Source organism: Parasteatoda tepidariorum, chromosome 10, assembly GCF_043381705.1.
Source record: "Parasteatoda tepidariorum isolate YZ-2023 chromosome 10, CAS_Ptep_4.0, whole genome shotgun sequence".
In the NCBI taxonomy this organism is placed as follows: domain Eukaryota; kingdom Metazoa; phylum Arthropoda; class Arachnida; order Araneae; family Theridiidae; genus Parasteatoda; species Parasteatoda tepidariorum.
In genome coordinates this window covers 68,899,471-68,926,328 of record NC_092213.1, presented here as the reverse complement: position 1 = coordinate 68,926,328, position 26,858 = coordinate 68,899,471, and the positions used below count along the sequence as shown (strand labels likewise).

The window sequence follows — 26,858 nt, the reverse complement described above, 5'->3', positions numbered from 1 at the left end:
ATTATTTAAATTTAATGTAATTTCTATTTTGATGTGTGCAATTTAATCATTAAATTGCCAAAAGACTAAAAATTTATATTTTTGACTACAGCAAATTTAACTAATTTAGTAAATCTTTTAAAAAAAATTGTCACAACAATTATAAATATACACATATACAATTACAAAAATATATATTGTTTCGAAAAATGCAGCTGATGATCTAGAACATTTCTGACATATGAATAGCCACTTTAGGGGGACAAAATTCTATTTTTATAAAATGTCCCAGCTAAGCATTTAGAGAACTAAATATTTTAGATGTCTTTACACAGCGTGATTTTTAAAAAAATGTATTGTTTCTTTTAAAAATATTTAACTCATAATAACTTTTAGAAACAAAAATTACTAAAAAGTTATTTGTAAGTTATGTTACAAGTACAGGTTTTGTACACATCAATGAATAAAATCTGCAGCCCTTGATTCATCCATGACTCATCTCCATCAAGCTACTAAAAGTTGATTCAATAAACCTATATACATAAAAACTTTTAACAATTCTAATATTAAAAAAAAACACACACAATTAAGTCAAACTAATATTAAAGCTTAAAACTTCCAAAAAATAGAAGTACCCACTAATTTAAAATGCTAACAACTTAAATCATTCAACAAAAAAATGTGCTATGATCTAAAAATGTTTTTAAAAAAAAGAAAGAAAAAGAAGAAGTTTGAAGATTTATTTAAAAATTATGAATGTAAGAAATTTATATATAATAAATAAAAATTTTAAAATAAATTTTTCTGAAGGCTAAGTTAAAAACTTGTTACATTGTACAAATATCTTTTAAGAAAATACGATGCCTTGCAAAANTATGGGGTTGTGCCATACAAATCTCTATGGTAGCCATAGGCTTATGGTGTTGTGCCATACAAATCTCTATGGTAACCATAGGCGTATGGTATCTTGCCATACAAATTTCTATGGTAGCCATAGGTTGCCATAGATTACCATAGGCTTCTCTATGGCAAATTTTCCTAAGGGATTGTACAAATATCTTTTAAGAAAATATGAAGCCTTGCAAAATCCTAAATGTTTTTAATTAAAAAATACTAAATAAGCTAACATTGCTCTAATTAAACTATATAATATTTAAGATGGTGGCAGTTGTTATTAAATTTAAATTCAATGTTGCCACTGAGAGCTAAAAACTTTTCCTGTAGTCTTCTAAAAAAATTTGTGTCCTTATATGTTGATTGTTAATGAAAAATTTGATATAATCATTCTATTTTTTAGACAAAATATTTATTTTACTTACTATGATTATGTAGCTTAATTTATAACAAAATAATAAGCATAGAAGTTATTTTCACAAACCATTATAAGATATTAAAATGGATAATCAAGTCTATTTTCAAAGGATATTTTGTGCAGTTTAGCGGAAATTCAAAACTTCTAATCCTGGAATTTAATTACAAATAATATGATACTGAAAACTGTGGAAAAAAAGTTTACAAAACTAAGTATAAATACTGATTGGTAGTGTAAGTATGAAAAGGAGTATATGAGTTTATAGTATATAAACATGATCGACAAATAAAAGCAAGGAAATGTGATATACAAAAACAACAAAATCTTATTTACATATTTATTGTATATACAAGACAAGGAACAAATTTTTTATTTTATTTTAAAAATAGCAGTAGATTTCATACATTGCTCCATCAAGTATGTAGGCAGGTTCAAGATGTGTCCATTCCTGAAAAAAAAAAATTAAGAAAATTACTAAATAAAACAAAATTTAAAAGTTAATAAAAATTTAAATATCAGAGGCGTGATTGAGTGCTTTGTGCTTAAAAGCAATTTTTGGAGCAGCAGTTTCATTGTGAATATAAAAAGAAAATCACCAAATGTAAAAAATAAGATTTATAAAAAAATAAATAAATAAAAAAATTAAATTAAAAATTAAAAAAACTAAGCAATAGTTTTGAACTTTTTCAAGTTCATGGGACAATAGTTTTTCTAGGAAACTGCAAAAACAAGTTATAAAATTTTATGCAATACACAGTTTGAATTTTAACTTAGATATGACTCAATTTATACAGTATTAAGAAACTAAACATAAATATATTCACAAATTTATAAATTGATTTCCTTTTAACTAGAGCATTCGAAGTTCATAGATGACCTGAAATAAACCAAGAATTCTTTTTTTTTTTCTTCTTTAAAATAAATTTTATGCAATAGTACATTTTTTTTTCTCTATATACATATTGTGGTCTTAATTATTTTTTAAACCAATCCAGCATTAACCCTCAGCATTGTCCCTTTTTCAAAAAATGAAACTAAAAGTGTTCCCGCTTCCAAAGAAGCACAAAAGTCAAGCTTGCAGGAAGCAAGACTCTTCAATCATTGCACCATAGTATGCAACTACTAGACATACTATATTCATAATGCTGTATTGATCAATAGTATATTACTGAAAAAAAAAAAACAATAAATTATATAATTTTATACTACATTGCAATGAAAAATCTTATTACAGTCAGTTAGAAACCTATATAGAGATAATTTAAAAAAAGAAAGAAAGAAAAATAATGAAATTTTTTCAGTGACGCTCGCTCATTCTCAACATCCTCTTAATTAACACTTAATTTAAACAAGATGCATTAATATCAAAAAGTGAGTGAATCATTTAAAGAGTGAAAATAATATTTTTATAAAAATTATCAAATATCAGAAAATATATGTGCCAAAAAAAATAGACTAAACCATATCAGTTTCTGGCTTAAAATAAATATGCCCATTAGAATATAACTTTCATTTAAATACAGAGTTCCACTTTCATCTAAAAGAAACTTATTTCTTCCAAGAAGTAGAAAAAAAATTGGAAGAAACTATACAAAATGGAAGAAATAAAAACTGACAAATGACATTGTTTAATAATAATTGAATAATCAAATTTAAAACAATAACAAATTAACACAATACAAAAAAATTAATTAAAAAATTAACACAGTACAAAAAAAGATTTTTAGATTTAAATTTTTAAAAAATAACTATTTTCATATTTATTTGATACAGAATTTTAAAATCTACATGACCTATTATAATAATTTATTTTATATTTTTGATTTATACTATCCCTGTTTTCTAAAATAAATATGTACACTTTTATATCCAGAAAAATATGTTCATTTTTATCTAAATAAAATATGTGTAAATATATTATTTTCAGTTTAATAAATTAATATTACAAGTAAAGATAAAATTATCTAAAAAAGTAAAAAATATTATCAGCTAAATATCAATTAAAAAATTATTACAATTGGATAAATTTTTAATGCTAAGTTTTATAAGGGCAAAGTACTTTTTTGTAGTTACATATATATTGTTAGTTTTGTGTCTAATTATTTTTTTTTTAAAGAATAACTGATTTATTTAACAATAAAATCAGACAAATTAGATATTTTCCCTACAGTAAAAATATTTGTAATTCTAAAGCTGAAAAACTAATAAAATGTTTTTTTTTTAAAAAAAAAACTAAGCTTTAACATTTATGTGTTAAAATAAGTTTTAATTTTTAAAATAAATACTCAATAATATAACTGAAAATGCACGTAAAAAAGTCAATGTAATTTTTCATGATTCTCAGTCCAAATATAAAAAAGCTTTAAAGCTGTTTACTATTTAACCAATATTTTTAAAACTGTATAAAAATAATCATTGATTTGAAAATGAAAATTCAGTGATTTGCAAATCAGAATTCTTTTAAAAAAATCTGCATTGATACATACCTTTAGGAATTTTTTTCAATATTTCTACTTAACAGAAATTGAATTGATTTAATTTCTTAAAAAATTTATTATTCTTTAAAGTTTTTTCCCTTTGATTTTCACTTATTTAAATGTGATTTTGTAAATGACTTGGAAATACTACTACTGTTTAAACTGGATTGCAATAGAAAACCTTTTAAAATTTTAATTGAATAATTGATATTTTGTTATTAAAAAAAGTTTCTTCCATTTGGGTTTAAGGAACCTATTTCTGCCGAGGCAAATTTCTTTATGGTATTTTACACTGTGAATGAAACTTAACAACATGATCTTAAAGTTTATCCTATTAATCATTATAGCCGATCCTATATAAACATTAAGTAACCCTAAATGAATTTATAGGATGCAATACACAACATGCAATAAAAGTAATGGTTAGAAACAGGCAAATAAGTAATAACAGGATGCGTAGCTAAATTCTTCAACAAAAAATAAGCATCTTTATAAGCACTCAAATATATTTTTAAGCACTTAAAAAAAATATCATAATTAGGCTGGGTAGGAAAGTTTTTGACAATTGACAGTTTTATTTCATTTTAACCGTCATATACAAAAAAAAAAATTATAATAATTCCTTTTGGCTTTGCTTTTGCCAATTGTCAAAAATCATGACATTTTGAAGCATGTAACGCAAATGGCGTTTTCAAACGCTACGGACTGACAATACACTGGAATAGAATTAATTGTGAAAACGTTGAAGAGAACAATGCGAACTGTGTCTTTTTGCATAATCATAGCCGCCAACCTTAGGAATCAAAAATTAGGAACACTATATGCGACAAAATAATATGTAAAAAGTAGTAGAGTAAGACCAAAATTTAACTATTAAATAATAACACTAATAGACATATATTTAAATACCGCATGTAAATTGGTAAAACAAAACTATAAACACTATCTTTTGTGGGAAATTAATAATATTAATATTTTATAATTATGAATACCGGTATAATAATTTAAAAACAACCATTATCTATTAATACATAATTATTCTTCTCAAAATTATAAGACACTGGTAAATAATAATCTACATCACAAACAAATATTTCTGATGCAAGTGTTAAAATACTACAATAAATTTTTTAAAAGATAATAATAGTTGTTAAAGATCTTAGTGAAATGATCAGCAACAGCTATTGGAATAGTATTTTCTAATAAAAAGCTACTAAAAATTACTTCAGCACAATAAACACAGGAAGTGCTGTTGCGGCGAACAGAATAAGGTATTGGTTTAAAAGCAAATATACTGCAATTTTATGAAAATTCAAATTTTTTATAAAAATATCATATTTTCAGATTTTAATAAAAAATTAGGAACAAATCCAAAAAATTCAGAACAGTTGGCAGCTATGCATAATCAGGGATGAGATTGGCCAAAAGGCAAAAAAGCTGAATTTTCATGGGAGTAAATCGTGATTTATAGCAAAAATATCAGTAACATATTCTCATCCAGTTTTGCTGATGTTATAATGCCTACATATAGCAATAATCGTCGATAGAATAACTGCCACAGTTATAGGAACTAATTACAAAAAAAATAAAATTACTTTGTACAAGAATCGCGATCTTGGATTTTAAAATCGCGTGAATATAAATCACGATATAGAAATCACGTTAATGAAACTCAATATTGGATTTCAAAAATGTGAAAATAGAAATCATGATGCGTAATTTTCAGATCGCGTAGATACGAATTACGATGCATAATTTCTAAATGGCGTGAATATGAATCCAAAGGATAATTTTTAAATCACATGTAAGTACGAAAATAGATGTTGAATATTACAACCGCAAAAATTAATCACGACTTTGGATAAACTTGCCGTGAATACGAATTGTTACATAGAATTTTAAAAATTCCTGAATACAAATCGCGATATTGGATTTTAAAATCTCGTAAATAAGAAACGCAATGAACGATATTGAAATCGCGTGAATAAGAATAGCAGTGAACAACTTTTAAATCAGGTAAATAAGAAAATCGAAGTTTGATATTAAAATACGAGCTATCTAGCGGAAGGGGGAAAATTAAGAAAATCTTATTTTCTACTCGTAAAAGCTAAAATAAGTAGATATGTAGAAGGGTTAGCAGCTATGTAGTTTGAATTTTCAAAATAGCTTTCGATATATTATATCTATACATCAAATCGGAAATAAATATAATTATTTTATTTCAACGACTTAATTTTCAGAAAAGGCGAAACATTTATTTAAAAAACTGAAACTTTTAGAAAATCGGAGTTTTTGATAATAAGGCTGAAATTCAAGAGACAGAAGTGAAAAAGGCGGAAATCCGCTAAAAAGGGGAAAAATCTCATCCCTGCATAATTCATAGCGAAAATCAACATGGTAAAATCTCATATTGAAAAAGATAAAATTAAGCACTTTTTAAAAACACCAAATAAAAAAAGCATCTTTAAGGACTTTTAAAAAACGAAAATGAAAAAGAAGCACATTCAAGCAATTTTTAAAAATGCTACGCACACTAAATAATAATAAAATAGTAGTAAAACAGGTTGCTAAGAAGAAATATAATACAGTACAGAACCCGTTATCCGGAAATCAGAAAACAGGAAAGAAATTCTATTAGTTTTCCCGCCATTTTTAAAAAAAATTACTTTTTTTCCTCATAAGATTTTAGGATTTTTCATTCTTTTTTGAAAGATGTTTACCTTACCATCATTTTGGAAATAATCATTAGTGTATTACTTCATTGTTTTTTTCCTCTTTTTAAGATTATTTTTAATTTTTTTTTTTAGTTTGGTTTAACTATAAAAAAAAGGCATTTTGTAGCGATTCAGAAAACCAGAAAAATCAGTTATCCGGTATATTGATGGTCCCGATCCTTCCGGTTAATCAGTTCCCTACTGTATATATAAAAAAAGGCTTATAGGCTTCTAAAAAACAGCTTACCATCATCTTCATCACTATCATCTTCTTCATCCATATCTGCATCATCTTCATCTGATTCGGACTCCTCCGATTCAATCCATTCTATTTTTTCGGCTACAAATGGTACCAGAGTCCGCCATTCATCTACTTTATGAATATTTAAGGCATGGAAGTCTGAAAGTGTTAGTTGCTTATCACCTTCTTCATATGTTCCACCATACAAGTACAGTATGCCATTCTTAATTACCATCCCTGCATTCATTCGAGCTTTTGGAATAAACACATCTGCAGAAGCTGCTTTATCTGCAGAAGAAGCTCCAGCATCCCCAGAAGTAGACTGAGAGGCACTAGCACCGATTTTTACAGTAAATATACTATCATCATAAGTTGTTGCAGCAGCCTAAAAAGAATTAATAGTTTTAAATTACAAAAATAAACATAACACATTATTAAGACTAACTGCAATTAACACACTTAAAACCAATACTTAATATGCATATCACAAATTAAGCATGCTAGTAATGAAATAAAGTGACAATAACTGCTTTCATAACATAAAAGGTAAAGTATTGATGCAACAGCTCACTGTGGGCCAGGGGAACATAGAGGTCAAGGCTCCACAATTTTGAAACCAAAGGCATGATTGTGGCAATGTGGTCAACATTGTACACATGCATATCTTTACTTCCCGGACAAGCTGGTACCCATTGATCTGAAGCTGGGTAGGCTTCAAAACGCCACTGGGAATGGAACCCCAATTTCAAAACATAGTAAAGTTAAACATTTGTGCAGAAAGGAGTCATGAGCGTTAAGTCTCTACAATATCGTGACCAACAACTGTGACAATTTGGACAGCATCATGTACAAGCTGTGCTTTCTTAACAGACAACCTGGAATAAATTCAATGCAAAAATTATTAAATTTATAAATTTGTTTTGTTAATGCTGGATAAGAATATCAACTCTTCTATTGCAGAAAGAGCTCACATTTGATACCAGTCTGTACAAAATACTCATACATGATGAGCTTAGTTTCTATAAAAAGAACACCTGTAGTAGGTAGACATCAATAAACAAGGCATAAAAGCAATACATGAACTTTAACAAAAAGAGTTTAATAAAAACTACAGAATCATATCTAAAGGATATGTGTGGATGTGTATATATAAATCTGAACAAATAACTATAACAATTTTTGAATTTTCTTTTAGAAATCTATAGCAAACTATTACCTGTTATACCTAAATACATCATATGCATATAAATCAAAGCAAAATTAGAACTTGTTAATAATTATTCATTTATAATAAAAAATAATGTCTAAACAAAAAAATGATCAAACTACAGCATAAAGGTCATACATATACTTAAGGTACTACAGCATAGTCTTAAAAAGCAAAGTTAATTTTTTTTTTATAAAAGTAAGGGAGAGAGTATAAATGTAATTGGACAAGTAAATGTAAAAGATTATCAATTTGTATTTATTCAAGTTATTTATTAATTTAATAAAAGAAATGAAAAATTCAAATTGATATTTCATAAAATGTAAAAAATAAGATTTAATTCAAAAGTCATTGTTGAAAATGGAAAAAGGGGTTGTTATGGTAAATTTTAAAAAAATTTAATAACAAAATGTGGAATTAATAATAAATCATAAAATAAGATATTTAAAATTTGATTTCTTCATACCTTGTTTGAAGAAGCATACTCAATACATTTATTATTCACAGTTAACAATCAAGTAAGAAATAAGATCTACACTTTAATATAGAAACAAAACCTTACATAGGGACAAAAATTTGGAAAATTTTAGAATAAAATTCAATGTTTTTTTTTACAAAATTTTAAACTACTTTTTTTTACAAATTTTCAAAAACAGGACCCTGGTAAAAGATACTGGTTTGATCCATATTGATTGGCTAATCCATATTTGGCTTACTCTCATAACTATTGAAATTTCAGTCCATTTTACAATATTGTGACTTAATTAAATTTCACTTTTTTAAAAACAAAATTGAGTGCAGTAGTATGTTTAAAAATGTAAAAGTAGTGTTATAACTAACATTAGATAAAAGCTTGTGCTGTCCTTACATAGGGGCCTTAACCTTAGGAATAATTTTTTTTTTAGTTCCTTTTACATTTATTATTTAATAAATATGAACAAAATATTATTATTGAATGTGTGATGTATATGTTAATAGTTTTATTCACATGTTACGGATGTTAATAGTTCACGGATGTTACTACAGATGGAATAAAACTATTAACATTCACGGATGTTAATAGTTTTATTCACATGAACCAAGCTAATGGCAAAAACAAGCAATAACCAAAACCTAGTGAGTCAAGGGATTACAAGTAGCACGATTGTCAATTCTAATATTAAAGAAACCTATTATTCTTTTTCTGGAGCATGTTTTAACCATAAATTTACTGTTTGATAAAACTAGAAAAAAATTTTATTTACATAAATATTAGTCTTAGACACATATATTGCCTCAAGCATATTTATAGAAAATATCTAAAATCGATCAAAGGTCAAAAAATAGAAACAGGGTATGCAAAAGACAGATTATATCTGATCTAATTCAATTGCTGAACTTTTCTATTAAATTACCTCTGAAATTACTTCGACATATATATTGCCTCAAGCATATTTATAGGAAACATCTACAATCAATCAAAGGTCAAACAATAGAAACAGAGTATGCAAAAGATAGATTATATCTGATCTAATTCAACTGTAAAACTTTTTCTATTAAATTACCTCTGAAATAGTAGTCTTTTCCAGTTCTTCGGCAATATCTTCCTCTTCAGATTCCCCCTCTTTTTCATCCTCTTTAGCCTTCCTACGCCTTCTTTTCTCAATTTTGGACCCTTTTCCTTGTGGAGTAATTAGCGTCCACCGTCCTTTTTCCAACTCTAATTGATACAGGTCACTTTGAAATATGCCACTCAAAAGTTCATCCTCATCCTGTTCGTCATGCACACCCCCAAAAGCATAAGCAAAGTTGTTGACAGTAACTGCGACAGATAAGCCACTTCGGGGAGATGGAGGAAGGCCGCTACTTTTAGATTGTACCCATTTCCATTTTTGAGTGCCTGTTCTTTCTAAATTGAAACGTTTTATATTGTTAATCGAAATTTAAAGTGTATTAAAAACATATGAATTATATCATACATGACAAATGAAAGCATGCGTAAAACAGTTATCAACTATTGTGCCAGCAAAAGAAATCTTGGCACAGTAAAATATTAGGTGTTAAAATTTTTCAGAACTTTGTAAAGCATTCTTTTGTAACTAATTGTAAGGGTCTTTTAACCCCTTAATGGACAGATGTTTTGAAGGAAAAAACGGCCCAAAAAATTTATGTAAAAAAAACACACTTTAGAACAAGGTTTCCATTTGTTGCCGCTATTGGTTCAACTTTTCTTATGGTGAAAAATTTTTATAAACTGCGCTTTTGTTCCATGGAAAAAGGCTACATTTTATTCTTGAATAAATAAGTGCTATAGCTTACAATCCTATGTAAATGATAAATATCAATAAAACGATTTTTTTTCTTAGCCTTCACATTATTATTTTCAATTCTCGATTATATTCGAGTGTGAAAAATTATAGCAGGATAAAATACAACGCCGCTCGAATTATCTCAAGCATGCACAGTTCGGCCTGTTTAGCGAGCTCGAATTAACTCGAGCGCACAAGTTAAGGGAAAGTTATGCTGTGGAAGAAATTCCTCATGGCAAATCCTCTATCACTTACACAAACAATTTTAAGGTATAGTAAAAGTAACTTCAGTTAAACCTACAGTAAACTATTAAGTTTCAAATCCTGGAAATCTTTTTTAAATATATCAAAATGCAAACACGTTATGGCAACTTTACCATGAATTATACAGATATTAAATTATCCGGCAATGATTTGTTTACATTTTGATATTTAGAAAACATTTTTCAACATTTGAAACTTCATGGTTAATTCTATACTCACTTGAACTAACTTTTCTATAAGCTTTAAATTTTAAAATATCAAAGCATAGTTGCCAACATTGGAGAAATAAAATAGAGATTTTACTAGTGACATTTTTTAGGCTACAAGTAAAGTGTTTTAATACATTAAGCAACTATTTTATTTTATAACTGGTGCTGAACAGTAGACCCAATTTAGGGCTTACAGCTACAAATGTTCAACTCCGTAGGCTTATAATTTTGAACTCAATCCAGAAGACAAGGGAACTCCTGGCTCCAGTATTGGGAGAAATTTGCTTTCGTGGAAGTATGTTTGGTGAAACTAACCCGAATTTGTGTTACATGGAGGGAGAAATAACAAAAACCTTCAAAGGTCAGTCTGACAGCAAGGGGTACTTAAACTATTAACACTCAACATACTGCAGCACTGTCTATTGAGGAAGGAGAGAAATATTTTTGCCATCAGCAGATATTTTATGGCCAAAAATTATTTTAAAAATTTCTTCAACAAATATGGAGAAATTTGAGAATATACAGGTAAACTGGAGATAGTTGTAAAATACAGGAGTCTCCGTTAAAAAACAGGAGATTTGGCAGGTATGCCAAACGAGGGGTAACACAATTTACCATGTGAGGGAGTATAACATCCTATTGAGGGACTTAATTTCCTTGCTCTTCCTTTTACTCTTTATCTCCAAGTTTTTAAAAAAGAATTAATGAAACATTTATTTAAGATAAACAACAGTGGAATGAAAACTATCATACATAAAAGATGCAAAAACATTTAGGTCAGAAATGAATATTTTACCATCTGCTTGTAAGTAGTACAGGTCTGTATAACTAGTTCCCTTATCGACATCTTTCTTTACACGCTCTCGACTGTAACCTCCATACACAAGTATGCGACCATCTGTAAGAGGAGCCATTAGACAACCGGATCGAGGACTTGGTACTTTTCCTGTGGGCTCAACTTTAGTCCATGTGTAGGTTTCAAGATTGAATATATGAACATCATTGAAATATTTGTAATCCCTAAAAATATTATTCTATCAAAATTAACATGAAAAGCTGTAATTTTCCCACTATTATTTAATTATCCCACAACTCGGGTAATTTGCATGGGTGAATTATAAGGATTTTTATTCATTTTTTTTTATTGATTTTGATGATTTTTATTACTGATTGCACAGTTGTGGCAAAATTAACAATTGCCAAGAATCACTAAAATTCAAGTCTCTCAAAAAAAAAATTTTTTTAAGTAGATTAAGTATTAAAATTAAAAGAATTGATAATGGTTTGAGTTAAAGTTAGATAAGTTGAGTTGAAGTCAGATAAGTTAGAAATATGTTAGAGTTAAAAAATTTCATAATGGTTTGTTATCATAGATAATAACAGACATCTTTTAAATTTATAATAATAAAATAAATTTGAATGACAGAAAAAATTTCCCCTTAAAATACATAATTTTTTACAAATTATTTATTTATAATGTATACAAATATCATAAAACTTAATAGAATTTAATGAAATGTCTAAAATAACTATTAGAGCTATAATCAAAACACTTTTAATAACAAACAGTTTAAAAAATTAAGAACATACAATACTTAAAAAAAATGGCTAATAAAAAAAACATTTTACTTATATTTAGTAAAAATCTAAACAATTACCTTTTGTTTAAAACACTAATTCATTTCATATGACTGCTAAAAATATCATAAATAGAAAGGCAAAATTTAATGGTTTTTATATTTGGTCAGAAAAAAAAATGAAATGTACAATGATTTTATATTTATTTAACATTTTTCTTAGATATGTTAAATAAAAAAAATTTAATAGCAAGAATATAATTTTGCCCTCATTTTTTCTTCAAATGCATTTTTTGATGTTGTTAATTTCAAATTATTTCCTGTCTTTTTAGAATACATTGGAACATCGATATACCACAGTAACAAAGTGGGAGGGAAATTAGGATAAATTAAATCAATGAATCATAACAGTTTACAAAAGCAAACTTCAATAATTTAATACTTCGCTGAATAATTTACATAATAAAGAAATTTTGAAAGCAAAAACAATGCAGTTAATATAAAAGAAATTAATATAAAGAGTTTTCTTATTTATTTTGTAAAAGATTTTTCAAAAAAAAAAATAAATAAATAAAGCAGGTTTAAAAATTAAAAGCAGTATTGATTGACAAACAATAAAATAAACACTTGTTATGTTATAACAAAAATATCTGCTTAAATTAAAATTAAGACACTGTAAATAAACAAAAAAAAGTTTTTTGAAAACATGCCTTCAGCTTATCAAAATGTTCATCTCCAAATACTATTTTTTATTCATCATAATTACATTGTTCTGAACTAACTATGGTTTGAAAGAAAAACACAGTAAAAATCCATTATCTCAACTAAATAAAGAATTTTCTACTCCATTTTTATTCCATTAACTGACAAAGAAATCCATATCATATTTATACTTTTAAAAATTATAATATAATTTATCAGGAAATTTTGAATTTTATAAACAATAAGAAAATAATAATGATGATTTTCTTTTAAAATGCTTTTTAAAAGAAAATCATCATAAACATCAGCATTATAAATATCTAATCATTATAACTTTTCTTTTTTTCTGACAATTTTCAACAATTAATTTTTACACTTGCTGATTTAACAAAAGAAATTTATTTTTGTTTACAAGTTTAATAAAAAAGGATCAAAGTGCATAGCAAAAGCAGTGGATATATATTTGTACCACAACTTTATTTGTCAACTTCTCTGAGAAAAACTAATAAAAATCTTGCACATAATTTTCTTAAAACTGCTTTTAACAGTAATTTTATTGCGTAGAAAAAATGTAGGGTGACCTGGGGTAATTCCTGATCAAAAAATGCAAACATCTATTTTGTGAAAAAACTATTCAAAATAGAATTTTAATATTTACTGGAAGTTTGAGGCTATATGAGATGAGTCCTATGCCACCTTCTTTTGTTTGAAAATCTAATTAGAATTTAAAAGATTTTAAATTTTTAGTGATCAGGAATTACCCCTGGTCTTGATCATTTCTGGGGTAATTCCTGATCACTTCTGGGGTAATTACTGATCACCAGTTTTTATTGTAAAGGGGCTGTTTAAAAATAATTATATAATGGTAATTAACAAATGACATCAAGATCAAACGAATAAACCAAAAAGATATATTTAAGCAGCTAATAAAATGATTTACTTAAAAACAAGAAGAAAGATTAACACTTTAAATTTTCAAAAATCTTTGCATCGTGCCATACATTTTAGGCAATCAGCCAACTCATTCTCATGTTCTTCTGAAATATAAGAGAGTTCCCACATGGGTTACTTTTGCTGGATTTTTTAACTTCATTAAGGGAAAGTGTAAAGTTAAGTAAGGTATGTCAACAGCTCTGGCAGCAGCTCTCACACTGAAATTTTCATTTTCAATCATTAAAAGAAATTCACTAATTTTGTTTTCTAGAAGCTTAGTATCCTTTTTAGGCTTATAATTTCTCACCATATTTATACTAGGCTAATTTATAAACTTAAAAATTATTCTAACAATGTACACACATAAAATTAAGATAGAAGCAAGGTAAGACAAACCAGAAATGGTGCAAATCAGAATACAGTCTTGTATACAGTTAAAAACAAATTTTGTGATGACAGTTAAAATATATTTTATAGTTGTTCCACTTAATAAATATGAACTGTTATTTAAGAAAAGACAATTAGCTATTTATAAGCTATTTTATATACTATTTATAAGAAGAAATGACAATGATCAGGAATTACCCCAGTGATCAATAATTACCCCATCTGTAGGGGGCAACATTTGATATAGTTTCCTATAATCAATTATAATGTTTACAGTAGATGTGAAACAATTAAACAAAAGCTTACACTACTTTTATATCAAAGAAAAAGAAAGTAACTCAAAATATTTATTATTAAGAGAAGGAGGGGGATCTTTGCAGAAATGTGCACATTTTGAAGCCCATCTTTGAAATGGAAAATACAGAAAGCAGTTTAAAAGATACTTATTTTGTTAGATTAAACAAAAAACTATTATTAAGTAAATGTAGTTATACTTTAGTAAAGTGTACAAGCATTCTTGTCCATGTCTCAAATTTTAAAAAAAAAAATTGTTTTTTTTTTTTAAATAAAACTTAGGTGATCATTATTTACCCCAGAAACAGAGTGATCGTGAATTACCCCGGGTCACCCAACAGAAATATTTTTTATACTTAATAAAAAAAATCATGAGTCTTTTATAATAAAAGTAACTTAAAAGATTAATAATACACAAACTGTTGATATACAATATGAATCTTTTAGTAAAACCAATTAATTGGGTTGAGTTATCAGATAAGAGTATTTTTAATCGACTCAATTCTATGGCTTAGACCATTTTTTGCAAAACACTTGTCAAATATTCAAGGATAGATTTTTTAAAACTTTCATTATAGCAATAAACAAAAATGAAAAATTTCTTATACACTATCATATAAATAATGAGCCAATTATTGTATTCTTATTTACCATTTTTTTAATTAATAAAAAAAACTCAAAATAAACAGTTTTATCCTTTCTATTTCTAATTGACCAAATTTAAACGACGCTTAACAGTTAAAATGGCAAAAATATAACAGGTAAAAATAAATAAACATTTACTAATTAAGCTGTAAGCAAAATATTATATAACACATTTGATTAAAAAAATTTAAAATTAAATATAAGAGAAATAGGATCTAACCCAATAATTTCATAAAATCCACCAAACAACACTATTTGCTTTCGACTGACTACCATTCGATGGCCACTGCGGGCAGATGGACCACCTGGTGCCTTCACTTGTTCCCATGTCATGGTTGCAAAATGTAGAACCCATAAATCTCTATAGTGATAAAAACTGCACTTCGTTGGACTTGCGAATTCCCCACCAAAAATCCACATTTGTCCACCATTTTGTGACACAACAATAGCCTAAATTAGAAAAATTAAAAACCATTAGATATTTAAATGAAAATATAATAAAAACTGGAAGAAATACAAATAGAAAACATACAACAAGTAAATCTAAAAAAACATTTTTAACACAAAAATAAGGTCTTATTAAAAATTAATTTCTTTGCAAACTTGCTTTTTTTAAAAGTAGTAAATGCTTCTTTTCCCTCTTTGCTAAAATAAAATCAAACAATAAATTCTTGCTTGAAAACTATTATCCCCATATTATGGCTAGAGAATTAATCTTATATCATGCATTTGAAATAAAAATTTATATAATTTAAATAAATAACAGATTAAATTTAAAAAACTACAATTATAATTGTTGCCAGTTTTTTTTTAATAAAAAATTTAAAGAAAAAAATTTAGCAGAAAAACTAGATAGTGTAAACATTAACAATATCACAAGAACTTTAGATTTGAGAAGATAGATTTAAATAAAATAAAAAAGTAAACAATGCTCAGTGAGTAACACCAAACTCTAAGTATTAGCTATTACAGCATAAAAAGTATGTAATACATGGAAAAATTAAAAAAGAACTTACAAATAAAATGTATCAAAAATGTATAATGACAACTCGGTTTTGCAAATTTTTAAATAATTCATAGAAAACGACTTAAATATTCTATGCATTTCATTCAGAAAAAACAAATCCAAAATCTTTTTTTTTTTTTTAAATTAGAAAACTCATTTATAAATATTCTAGGAAAATCTAGTAAAAATTTTAAAAATTTAAATATGTTATGACTACAAACAGCGTGCAGAAAGATGAACTTCTATTAACTCCCCAAAAAATCAGTAAAATTTTTTTGCTTAATCTCATCTTTTTGAAATAGTTCCCTTGCATAAGTCGTAATCACCCTTCCTTTATAAAGTCAGTTTAATCTTTAATGATTTTGAAGGGTTGGATGATATTAGCAAAATAACAATTATTTCCCGTGGACAACTTGAGAAAATATGTTGAAAGTCAGGTTGATTCTTTAAAAGTGAATTTCTTAAAGAAAAGTGACACTTTTAAAGAAATTATTAATTTATGAAGAAAAAAAATACATCGAGAAAATATCTCTTATGCAAATAATTTTTAGATAATATTTTCTGGTGCAGTGTTTATTTTAATTTTTAAAAAAAACTTTTCAAAAGAAAGTAGATAAAAAAAATCTATTTATCACTCTACTTTAGATAACATGTGATTTACGATAACTTACAACTATTTAACTCTTCAATTATTTTTCTTTTAACTCCTCAAGTTTGAAGACATTGGAATTTGACTGTATAAATACATGAAATAGCAGGATTTAAAATATATTTAAGTACCTGATGAGAACATCGTGGTGGAGGTGCGACTGGACATTTCAAAATGCTCCATTTATCTTTCTTAATATTATATATATACAACTCATTAAACATAGTAGTCTGGAAAAAAAAAATGAAAAAAGCTGTTATTAAATTATGGAAAATGCAAAACACATTTACTCAAGAATAAGCTTATGTATTAATAAAATTAGAAAATAGAATAAGAATTTCAATTGATAACTTCCTATTAAAAATTTTAAATTATTAATATGAAACATTTATGGCTCTTACGGATTTCAATGATAGGTATTTGTTTAGATTTTAATTCATACCTGCGTAAAATAAAAATAATAGAGATTTTACTAGCGACATTTTTTGGTCATGAAGTAAAGTTTTGATACATCATGCATAATTATGAAAGTCAAAAAGAGAAATTCAAAATTGGTATAAACACTTACATTTAGCGAAGTACAAAATATGTATATAAATTTTAATCTAAAGAGGATTTTTTTTAAACCATTATTTATGATTACTTAAACTATAAACGCTCAACATATTGCAGTACTGGCAATCTGTTCAGGAATAAGAGTATTTTTGCCATTAGTGGATATTTTATCGCCAAAATTTTTTTGGTTTTTAATTTCTTCAACAAATACGGAGAAATTTCAGAATATACAGGTAAGCAGGAGATAGCTGTAAAATTTAAGAGTCTTTGTTAAAAAACAGGAGAGTTGGCAGGTATGTTAATAGCATTCAAGCTTGAATGGCTCATTCAAGAAATAAAGAATATAAAGTGTTATGTTTTACATAAATGTTCATTACATCATGCAAGCTGCAAGGTCCTTGTTATTAAAAGAACTAGATAAATTGAAGAATTGACTGCATAAAATGAAAAAAGTTTGAAAGTTAAAATCATTACTTTAAAACTCAGTGTTAAATTTCCACTTGCCAGTTCTCCATTGGCGACCAAATATTTACAACTAGTGAGTAAAAACAAATGTTTGACTCTAGTGTAACAAAGTTTGACACAAGAATAACAGAGTCACACTAGGGCTGCAATCGACAAATGGTATTTCTGATATTTTTCCTATTTCAAATAATTTTCAATATGTGAATTAAGGCATATAAACCTCAAAAGTGTTTAATTTTGTTTCATATAAATTAATATTATAAAAGTTATAATAATACTAAATAGTAATGCATTTATAATTATGAGATACATAATTTCGTTAAACTTGTTAAATAATACTAATTTGTCTGATTTTCCAACAACAAAAATTTTCATAGTGTCTTGATATTTCTGAAAAAATAATCACCTTTCTTTTTTTAATTTAGCTTGTAGCAATTAGAATTATCAGTAACATGCCTATTAGTTAATCAATGAAAATATAATGTAACAATAATAAAATGTTTTTTTTTAAAAAAAGACAATGCAATTAGCCTAAACTTTTAATTACATAAATTTCCAATTTATATAGACACCATATATGCATTCAAGTTGATGCTTATTCCAATTACACTCAATTCATATACCATACATTTTCAAACACAAGTTAAGAATTTTCAGAACATTTTTGAAAGCTTAAGTCGGGGGGAGGGGGTTGACTTATAATTGGATCCACTAACTTTGAAAAATTCCAGGAGGACATTGAAAGGGGTACATTTTTATTTCCAAACAAAGCATACCTTGTTTTTTTTACGATGGCTTATATACAAGTTTTAAATTTTAAGAGAATCACCAAACATAAAGCTTACCCTTTAGCTTATATTCAGAAACATATGGTATTATTTTTTAAAATAAAAATAACTCAGATTTTTTTTAATAAAAATACATAGCCTCTTTCAAGCATAGTGTTCAATACTATATGCCATCAAAATAACCAAGGTGCATACAAAGCAAGCTGTATGTAAAATCTCTTATAGCTAAAAGTAAATTGATGTCCGGTTAAATTGTTATTTAACCGGGCTAAAATGTATCAGGAACTAAAATTATTGTTATCAAATAATCCTGATAAATTAAGCTAGGTGATTGGCCACGGTTTAGTGATGTATAAAGATATGAAATAATGAGTATCAGGATCATAACTTTTTCTGAAGTACTTAAAACAAATGCAGAAAAAGAATAGTTTTGAATTTTTAACAATCAATTAAAAAAATTTTAAAACAGCACTTATTTTATACTTTTGAAATCAGAAACTTACCTCAGAGCCATTAAAATATTCACCTCCAAACAATATTAATTCATCTTTATCAGGATGAGGACAAAGAGTAAAACCACTCCTGTAAAATATTTACTAAAATTAACAAAAAGAAATCAAGCTTAGAAGCTAAATTTACTAAAATTAACAGAAGGAAACAAAACTTGACTGATATGTTACACATTAACAGTAATAATTAAATGAAATTTATAATATTGTAATCTTAACAAATTTGTTATTTTTTTTTTAATTTATCAATATCTGTTAAATTTAGCTATTGATGGGTACAGGGTAAGGTAAAAAAGAACAATAATAGTTATTCATGAGAAATACAGTTGAACCTGTTTATCTCGAACCTCTTTCTCTCAAAAACCTCTATATCTTGAAATTTTTTAAATTCCCTACATTTACTGTCTAAAATAAATGTATTTTCCATGTTTATGTCGATTTTTTTTTCAAAACCTCCATTGCTCGAATTTCTAATAAGAGCACAAATGCCAAAACTATCCTTATCAGCAGAACTCGTAGACAAAGATTAATGTCTTGAATCCACAGGAAGTAAGGACGGATGAACAGGTTGGGGGTGTTTCTTGGAATTTCAATCACTATCCCAGCACTTCCTTAACTAGAAAGGAATACAATGATTCTGGCAGTAAGTGAGGGGTTAATGAATAGTGACCATCAAGGGTTAGCTTTTCAACATAGATAAGAAAGCTAAGAATAGAAATTCATTTTCACCTCAAAATTGCAACCAATGGATCAAAGGATAATTAAGAGTTCTAAAGTGAACTATAGAAAACGATCTATGAGGAATTTGCGATCTTTCTAACCTCAAAAGAATAATTGAAACAACTAAGGTTATCAGTCAAAAATCTTACTTATTATTTTCAGTGTTAAATGTATGTTAAAAAACTGTTATGTAAATAGATGTATGTGGTATAAATAATTTAAAGAAATGTCTATATTTTTCTACTAAAAACAAAGCACTTTTAATCAAATTTCTTAATTAAATTTAATTTCTTTATAGTACCTGTATAACTTGAAACCTCTCTATCTCGAATTTTTCACCTTTCCCGTGAGATTAGAGATAGACAGGTTCGACTGTATTTAAGAAAAATAAATAAATAAAAACTGACTAACAGCTAAGTTAGTAAAAAAAAGAAAAACTAAAATAGTAAATTGAAAGAAAAAAAAGAAATAGAAAGAAAGAATATTTTTTATTCTCTTTTTTCTATTTCCTTTTTTAGGTTTTTTAAGTTGTTCAGGAATAAAAAAATATCATACATATTTACTGCATCTATATTTTATAGATCAGTAAAAAATAATTTTAAAATTTTTTTTCACTTTTTCAAACTTAGTAACATATTTATGATATAAAATATGTTGCATTAAAATTAAATAAAGTAATTAACCAAGTCTAATGCCATTGTGAAGAGGAGGAGGAAAAAATCACGAAGGTACTTTGATAACACACAAACTATATTTACCTGAAAAAAAGTAAACTGATATTAGATTTGACCTAATTGGAATTGCTATTTTAATATTTATTTTTGAAGATTTTTATTTCATTTTATTGACTACCATAATAGTTTTGATCGATTATAACACATTCTAAATTTCTATGAAAGTTTTATTTTATCTAAAATATTAAATAAAAATTTAAATTTGTGTTTTTAAAAAGACGGCAAGGTATTTGGCACAGAATCAGCTTAAATTTATTAAATTTTTTTTGCTTATTGCTATTGTTTTTACCAATTCATTGAGCGATAAGAAGTTATCCAGTAAGTCTCAAAAAATTTACGAAAATAATGAAGTAATTTAAAATTAGTAAAATAGTAATCTTATTTATTAAATCAAATAAAAAATTAAAAAATATAATATAAAAAAAAACATTCTCAAGATATAAAAAAATTAGTACCTAGGAGATGGTTGAGAACAAGGTTCAATAGAACTAGCTTGGATTTTCTTGTCTTTCTCTTGAGATTTAGCAATTAATTTTGCTATGTCAACCTGAAATGTATAATTATATATAAGTACTAATAAAGAACAAAAAAGTTTTTTTGAATATTCATAATCCTAATATTATAAATATTATTAAATTATATTTTTAGGAAAATTACGACTAATTTAAAAGCATGCCTCTCCTTTTTCTCCAATATACATCAAAACTATGCAAGCCTCTGCAAACCAGAGGTGAATCTTGAAATGTATACAACATACATCACAAAACTATAAGAATTAGAAACATACATCATGAATATAAATTATCGATATGGTTGTCGTTGTGTATTTTATCGAACGTATTTCATGCATATTTTTTTTTTTGTACTTTTGCCATATTTACAAAATAAAAAAAGGATAAATACTCATATTAAAGTTTTGGAACATCTAGTTGAAGTGCTGTCGTCTCACTATATACAGCCCTGGTATTACCCTTACCCTGGTCATAAAGGACTTAATGAAATAGTTTTCAGGTTTGAGAAAAACGCCATAATGCAATTAAAAAGTAATTCCTCAATACAATATAGAATAGCACTAATGTAGTGAAATCGGGATTTCATCGGTACGCACTGTTTAAAAAATATACCGGTTCTAAAAACTTCCTAAGTTTAATGATTCCTTATTATCATTTCATGAATTACTTGAAACTTACAAAGTACATAAATATTGAAATGAAATAGCATGCTGCTAAGTTAAATGTTTTTACTTTGGAATCCTGCATTTTTTTTATTTAGGATTAAAATCTAAGAATAACATCACACGAACTTTATCTTTTCTAACGAAGTTTGCAGATTTTAAAGCCCTAATAAGAAAACGAAATAGAAAAGCAAATTTTCTTGAAAATAATGTCATCACAAACATATGCACATGGTAATATTACCTCGCCTTTGGCAGCTAAATCTTTTTTCAAGCTTTTCAAAGCTTTCTTTTCAGTTTTGAGAGCAGTTTTTTCTGCACCCTTCCCCTTTTTCTTATCTTTCTTACCCATTATACTAGTATTTAAATAAAAATTTTAAAACTAAAATTTGCAAACTGCACCGCAGTCGTGTTCTGAAATTTTTAAATAAACAAACAAAAAATTGTGAAAAAAGATTAGATTTTCGCTTGTAATCTCAACAAAACCTGAAACCTGGTGAAGGTCTGATCGACTAAAGCTAAGTGTAGATGGCGCTAAAAGTTAAAATTCTGCATGAGACTTCCAGGTCACTACTTCCGACTGATTTTTACGCCTAACTTTTAAAAAAATGCATCTTCCAATATTATTAAACTTCTTACAGTGTTTTCAATCTAACGCGCTCTTGCAATCTATCTTTCAACGAACAAACAAATTCGGAAGACTCCGCAAATTTGCTATGATTCTACACAAAAAATAACAAACGGTGCTATTTTACACCAATATAGCCAAATAGGGATAGCACTTCAAACATGGCTCAATTTGCACTTTATTTATGCTGTGATATTAATTTCGTTAAGTTTTTTTTTATGCTCAAGACCTGTTGAACTTTATAAATTACAGAAAACTCTTATAAATTGTAAAATTACGAGTAAATTTAAACGCAAATCACAATAAAAAAAACTTTTTTAGAATAATAAGCCTGTTCACACTTCGCCTCGTAAGTCGTAAGCATAACATAAGCGGAGGGATACACAGGATATTTTTTTTAAATTTCTTCCGGCTTTAGTAAACTCGTTATTGTTAGCATTCAATCAACCATTCATAAGATCTGATTACAAATTTCCATTCTCATCGAAGACAAGACTCCATTCTTTATCTTTACCCTCTTTTAATTTGCGCTTACTTAGGTATACCAAAGTATACAAATATATTGTCATAAAATAAATTTAATTGTTAGATAAAATAATTGTTTAGGTATACCAATATATTGTTATAAATATTTTTTAATCTGCTGAATTTAGGTCAATTGTTGACTGGAATTAAGTAGAAGAGGATCAAACACACTTGAAAACCCGGTATTTGATTAGATTTCAAACAGTTTTAGACAAATAATAACGTTTAGTCTCTTGGCTCTATATTCCCTTTATGAAAGGGGGGGGAGAAGATCCTATGAGGGGAAAATGAATTTTCTACAATAAATGAATATAGCACATGTTACATCTAAATGATATATATAGCTTTATCTTCTCCTAATAAGAGAATATATATAATTTTGAAACATGGCCTGATATATTTTTAATGGGCTACAGGTGGCTCAAAGCAGTACTCTCTACATATGGCAACACTTTGCATGATTTTACCATCAGCGTGTGGATAGTCATAGGAGAAGAAAGTACGTTAGTTTCTGTTTCAATTTTCAAGTATATTAATTTTAAGTTACGATAACATATGGAACTCAAAACTGCACTATACATTGTTCTTTTGGAAAGCGTCTTGAAACATTTAGAAGATATATTTGACAATTAAAGGCGAAAAATATGGTAGGGTCAAGACAAGGAAACGGTCTTCTGTCCAGATAGCGTATTCGAGTGTTGTGATTCGAATGCATCCTATGCAAAACCATGGAAATAACTTAGCTTGATTCTCATTAAGCAGCCAGAGTTCTCATTATTTAGTATGAGGAGCCGAAAAGCTAATCCTTAGATAGCGAGTTCGATTCACGGTGTGCACATATGATACACCGGCGTATCATGTGTAAAAAAAAGGTGGATTATTTGGTGATATTTTTTCTTCTTCTTTTTATAACGAAGTTAACATTTTTTCACCTATTTTTTACTCTGGGATAATTTTAATAAAATATTTGAAATTTTTGCACTTTATTCCCCTTTATAAAGAAAGAGTCGGGAAGCTATGAAAATGTTCACAAGTGTTCTTATTTTTCTTCCGCATATTTATAAAGATCTATATTCTTTTTTTTTATAGTAACAAATATTTTTCAAACTTTTCCCTTTTTCAGTACAAGTCTGATCGTTAAGACACGGTTCCCAGCAGATCATCGAAGTCAAGCATCACTGGCTGCGGTCAGTGTGCGGCGTAGGGACCGAGGGTGTGCGGTATTGGTCCTCGTTAAACTGTGCTACCGTAAAGCGCTCGACTTCGCGTGCAGGTCGTTGGGACATGTTATGTGGTATGATAATAAATAAACGCCAAACCGACCACTTGGATCAGTCTGCGTAGGGACCGAGGGTGTGCGGTATTGGTCCTCGTTAAACTGTGCTACCGTAAAGCGCTCGACTTCGCTTGCAGGTCGTTGGGCGACCGAAGCGGGGGTCCCACCCCCCCTGCAGAGGATCAAAATTGTGATGGCATGTCTTCGGATCATCCTCAGGGATGTTTCCCAGACCGTCGCCAATAGCCCATTGTGCAGCTCTAGTGCGACGTAAATGAACTACAACAACAACAACAGTACAAGTGAACGCACGAGTCTAAGTCGCAAAATTATAGATAAATAAGTACAGGCACAAGTCCCAATTTTAATGGCAATATTCCCTTTATAAAAAGAGAAAGTAGCTCATGTTATAAATATACATAAAGGCTCATCTCTTCTCTCAATATTAACATGTAATTTTTGTGCTTAGTCAGATACTCTTATAATGTACGAAACTACTAAACCTGGCCACAAAATTATGTATGAATTCGGGGCCACACTATGAGTCATAATATGGAACCATTACGAGACCAATGGAAAACCGCGAAAATGACTAAGAAGCTTGATTTTCGTTAAGCAGCCAGCTGATCATGTTATGTGGTATGATAATAAATAAACGCCAAACCGATAATCTCAGGTAGGCCACAAGTAAATCTTATCAAATGGTGTCATATATAAATTAAAATGCAAATTTTTAGCTAGTAATTTTTTTATTAGAGAATAATTAGTTTCTCTTTTTATATCTGAATTAAAACTCTTTTCTTACAGTGTGGTAATTTTAATAGAATATTTTAAATTATCGCTCTCAATCTTTCTCTTTTTTTAAACAAAAAGCGCCAGGACACTATGTTAGATATCTGAAGTCTTATATATTTTGCTTTTATATTACACATAATTTTCAAACCTTCCCCATTTGCTGTTTCAGTATAAATAAACGCAAGGCCAACTCGCAAAACTAAAGAAGAATTCGTTGGGACACAAGAGTTTTAATTTTAATGTCAATATTTTTTTTCTTTTTTTTTCCGTATTCGGTTAGAGAAATGGAATCTTTTTCTTCTGTTCATTGTATTAGCCCTAGAGTGAAGAAAAACTACCCTCTCTGAAATCCGCTATTCTTCTTTCCATAGCATCAGACTTAGTGGTGGGGAGTCCCTACCTTAGACAAACCATTGAAACTATATATAAATTTATACCTGTTTCCCTAAAACCTATAATTTTCCTGTTTTTATTCCCACTGACGTGAAAATGTTGATTCATCGTTGAAAACTAAGCAAAGAGCAAAATCCTCATTTTCAACCACTTTGGGTGGAAATGGATGTGTGTCCTGTGACTAAAGGGTCACACATAGAACATCTGTGACTATCTCTAACAAAAAAGATGATGCTATACAATTCTGTAGCAAGTAACATATCATGTCTTACATCGTTATTGGTTTATATAGTTCTTTATGACTTATTCTGTATGGCCCTCATAGCAAGGAAACCAAATTGTCCTAAAACGGTAAAATGTGATAATTAAAAAAAAGTAAAAATCTATTAAAAGATATAAAAATTTGGAAACTTTTCCTAGTATATTTCTTTTAGTTTAATATTGTATGTGACTACACGGAATATTTTGTACCAATTTTTTACATTTTTAGTCGCCTGTGACTACCTTGTATAGGTTTATATACATATGTATAGGTTAATACATAATGTATAGGTTTATATACATAAGTGTGCGTATAGGTTTAAACACCTGCCTGTTCCTTTGAAAATAACTGAGCAAAAAAAGAAAAATTGACCTTAACGTATTATTTATCTTAACCTTTTAAAACAGGATGTAATTTGAGAGTATCTATTTCTGTTTCATGAAAGGCTCAAAACGTAAGAGGTGGTGAGTTAGTTACATTGTTATGATCATTAAACTGAGAAATTTAGGATAAAACTGGGGGGGGGGATTTTTCTTCTGATTTTTGTTGTACGAGGTTTTTTAAAGGATCTGGAATATTTTTTTGTGTCGCTGATTTCAAATCTCCATTAGGTTTCTCTCCACATGCAACAAATTGTATGCAATTTAATAATATATTCCTAACCAGGATTTTTTTCATCTCCAGTGACAACTAGGTGTTCCCATTTTTCGGCTACGTAGGGAGTGGTAAAAAGAAGGTGATAATACATTTCAGTTTATGATATACATGAAGATCATATATTTTTTGTCTTCAGCGTTGTTTTCAAAGGAGCAGGCAAGTGCATGTCTATGTATATACATATATCTATATATCCTTTATAAACTTGTACATCATGACAAAAAAAAAATTTAAAAAAAAATAAACTAAATTAAAAATATCATTTTGAAATTAGTCTGAGATTTTCTGAACAAAACTAATTTTAGATTTGAAATCCCCACACACGAATTAGGTAAGATCAAGCACTTGTGTAAATGCAACAAAAAAATTACATCTGAGTGTCATCATGCCGTCTAGATAAAATACATTATTAACTTCACAATCATTTTTATCTCTGTTACGAAGCAAACAAGGATATGTTAAACCTTTTCAATTAATTTTTATTTATTAATTT

The 26,858-nt window shown here is 27.6% G+C and overlaps 2 protein-coding genes across 2 annotated transcripts in view; one reads left to right on the top strand and one right to left on the bottom strand.

Moving 5' to 3' along the window:
• LOC107448691 (uncharacterized) overlaps positions 1-26,858 on the top strand; it is a 189,668-nt gene that overhangs the window by 147,677 nt on the left and 15,133 nt on the right. The gene's annotated exons all lie outside the window — the stretch shown is intronic.
• LOC107448689 (kelch domain-containing protein 4) lies at positions 1,615-22,318 on the bottom strand. The gene is made up of 9 exons (XM_016063986.3): positions 22,074-22,318; positions 21,111-21,202; positions 19,196-19,274; positions 17,016-17,114; positions 15,450-15,679; positions 11,488-11,711; positions 9,475-9,818; positions 6,730-7,108; positions 1,615-1,739 (listed from the first exon to the last, which is right to left on the bottom strand). Exons 1-9 carry the CDS (start codon positions 22,179-22,181, stop codon positions 1,723-1,725), a joined length of 1,572 nt encoding a protein of 523 aa, XP_015919472.1. The 5' UTR covers positions 22,182-22,318; the 3' UTR covers positions 1,615-1,722.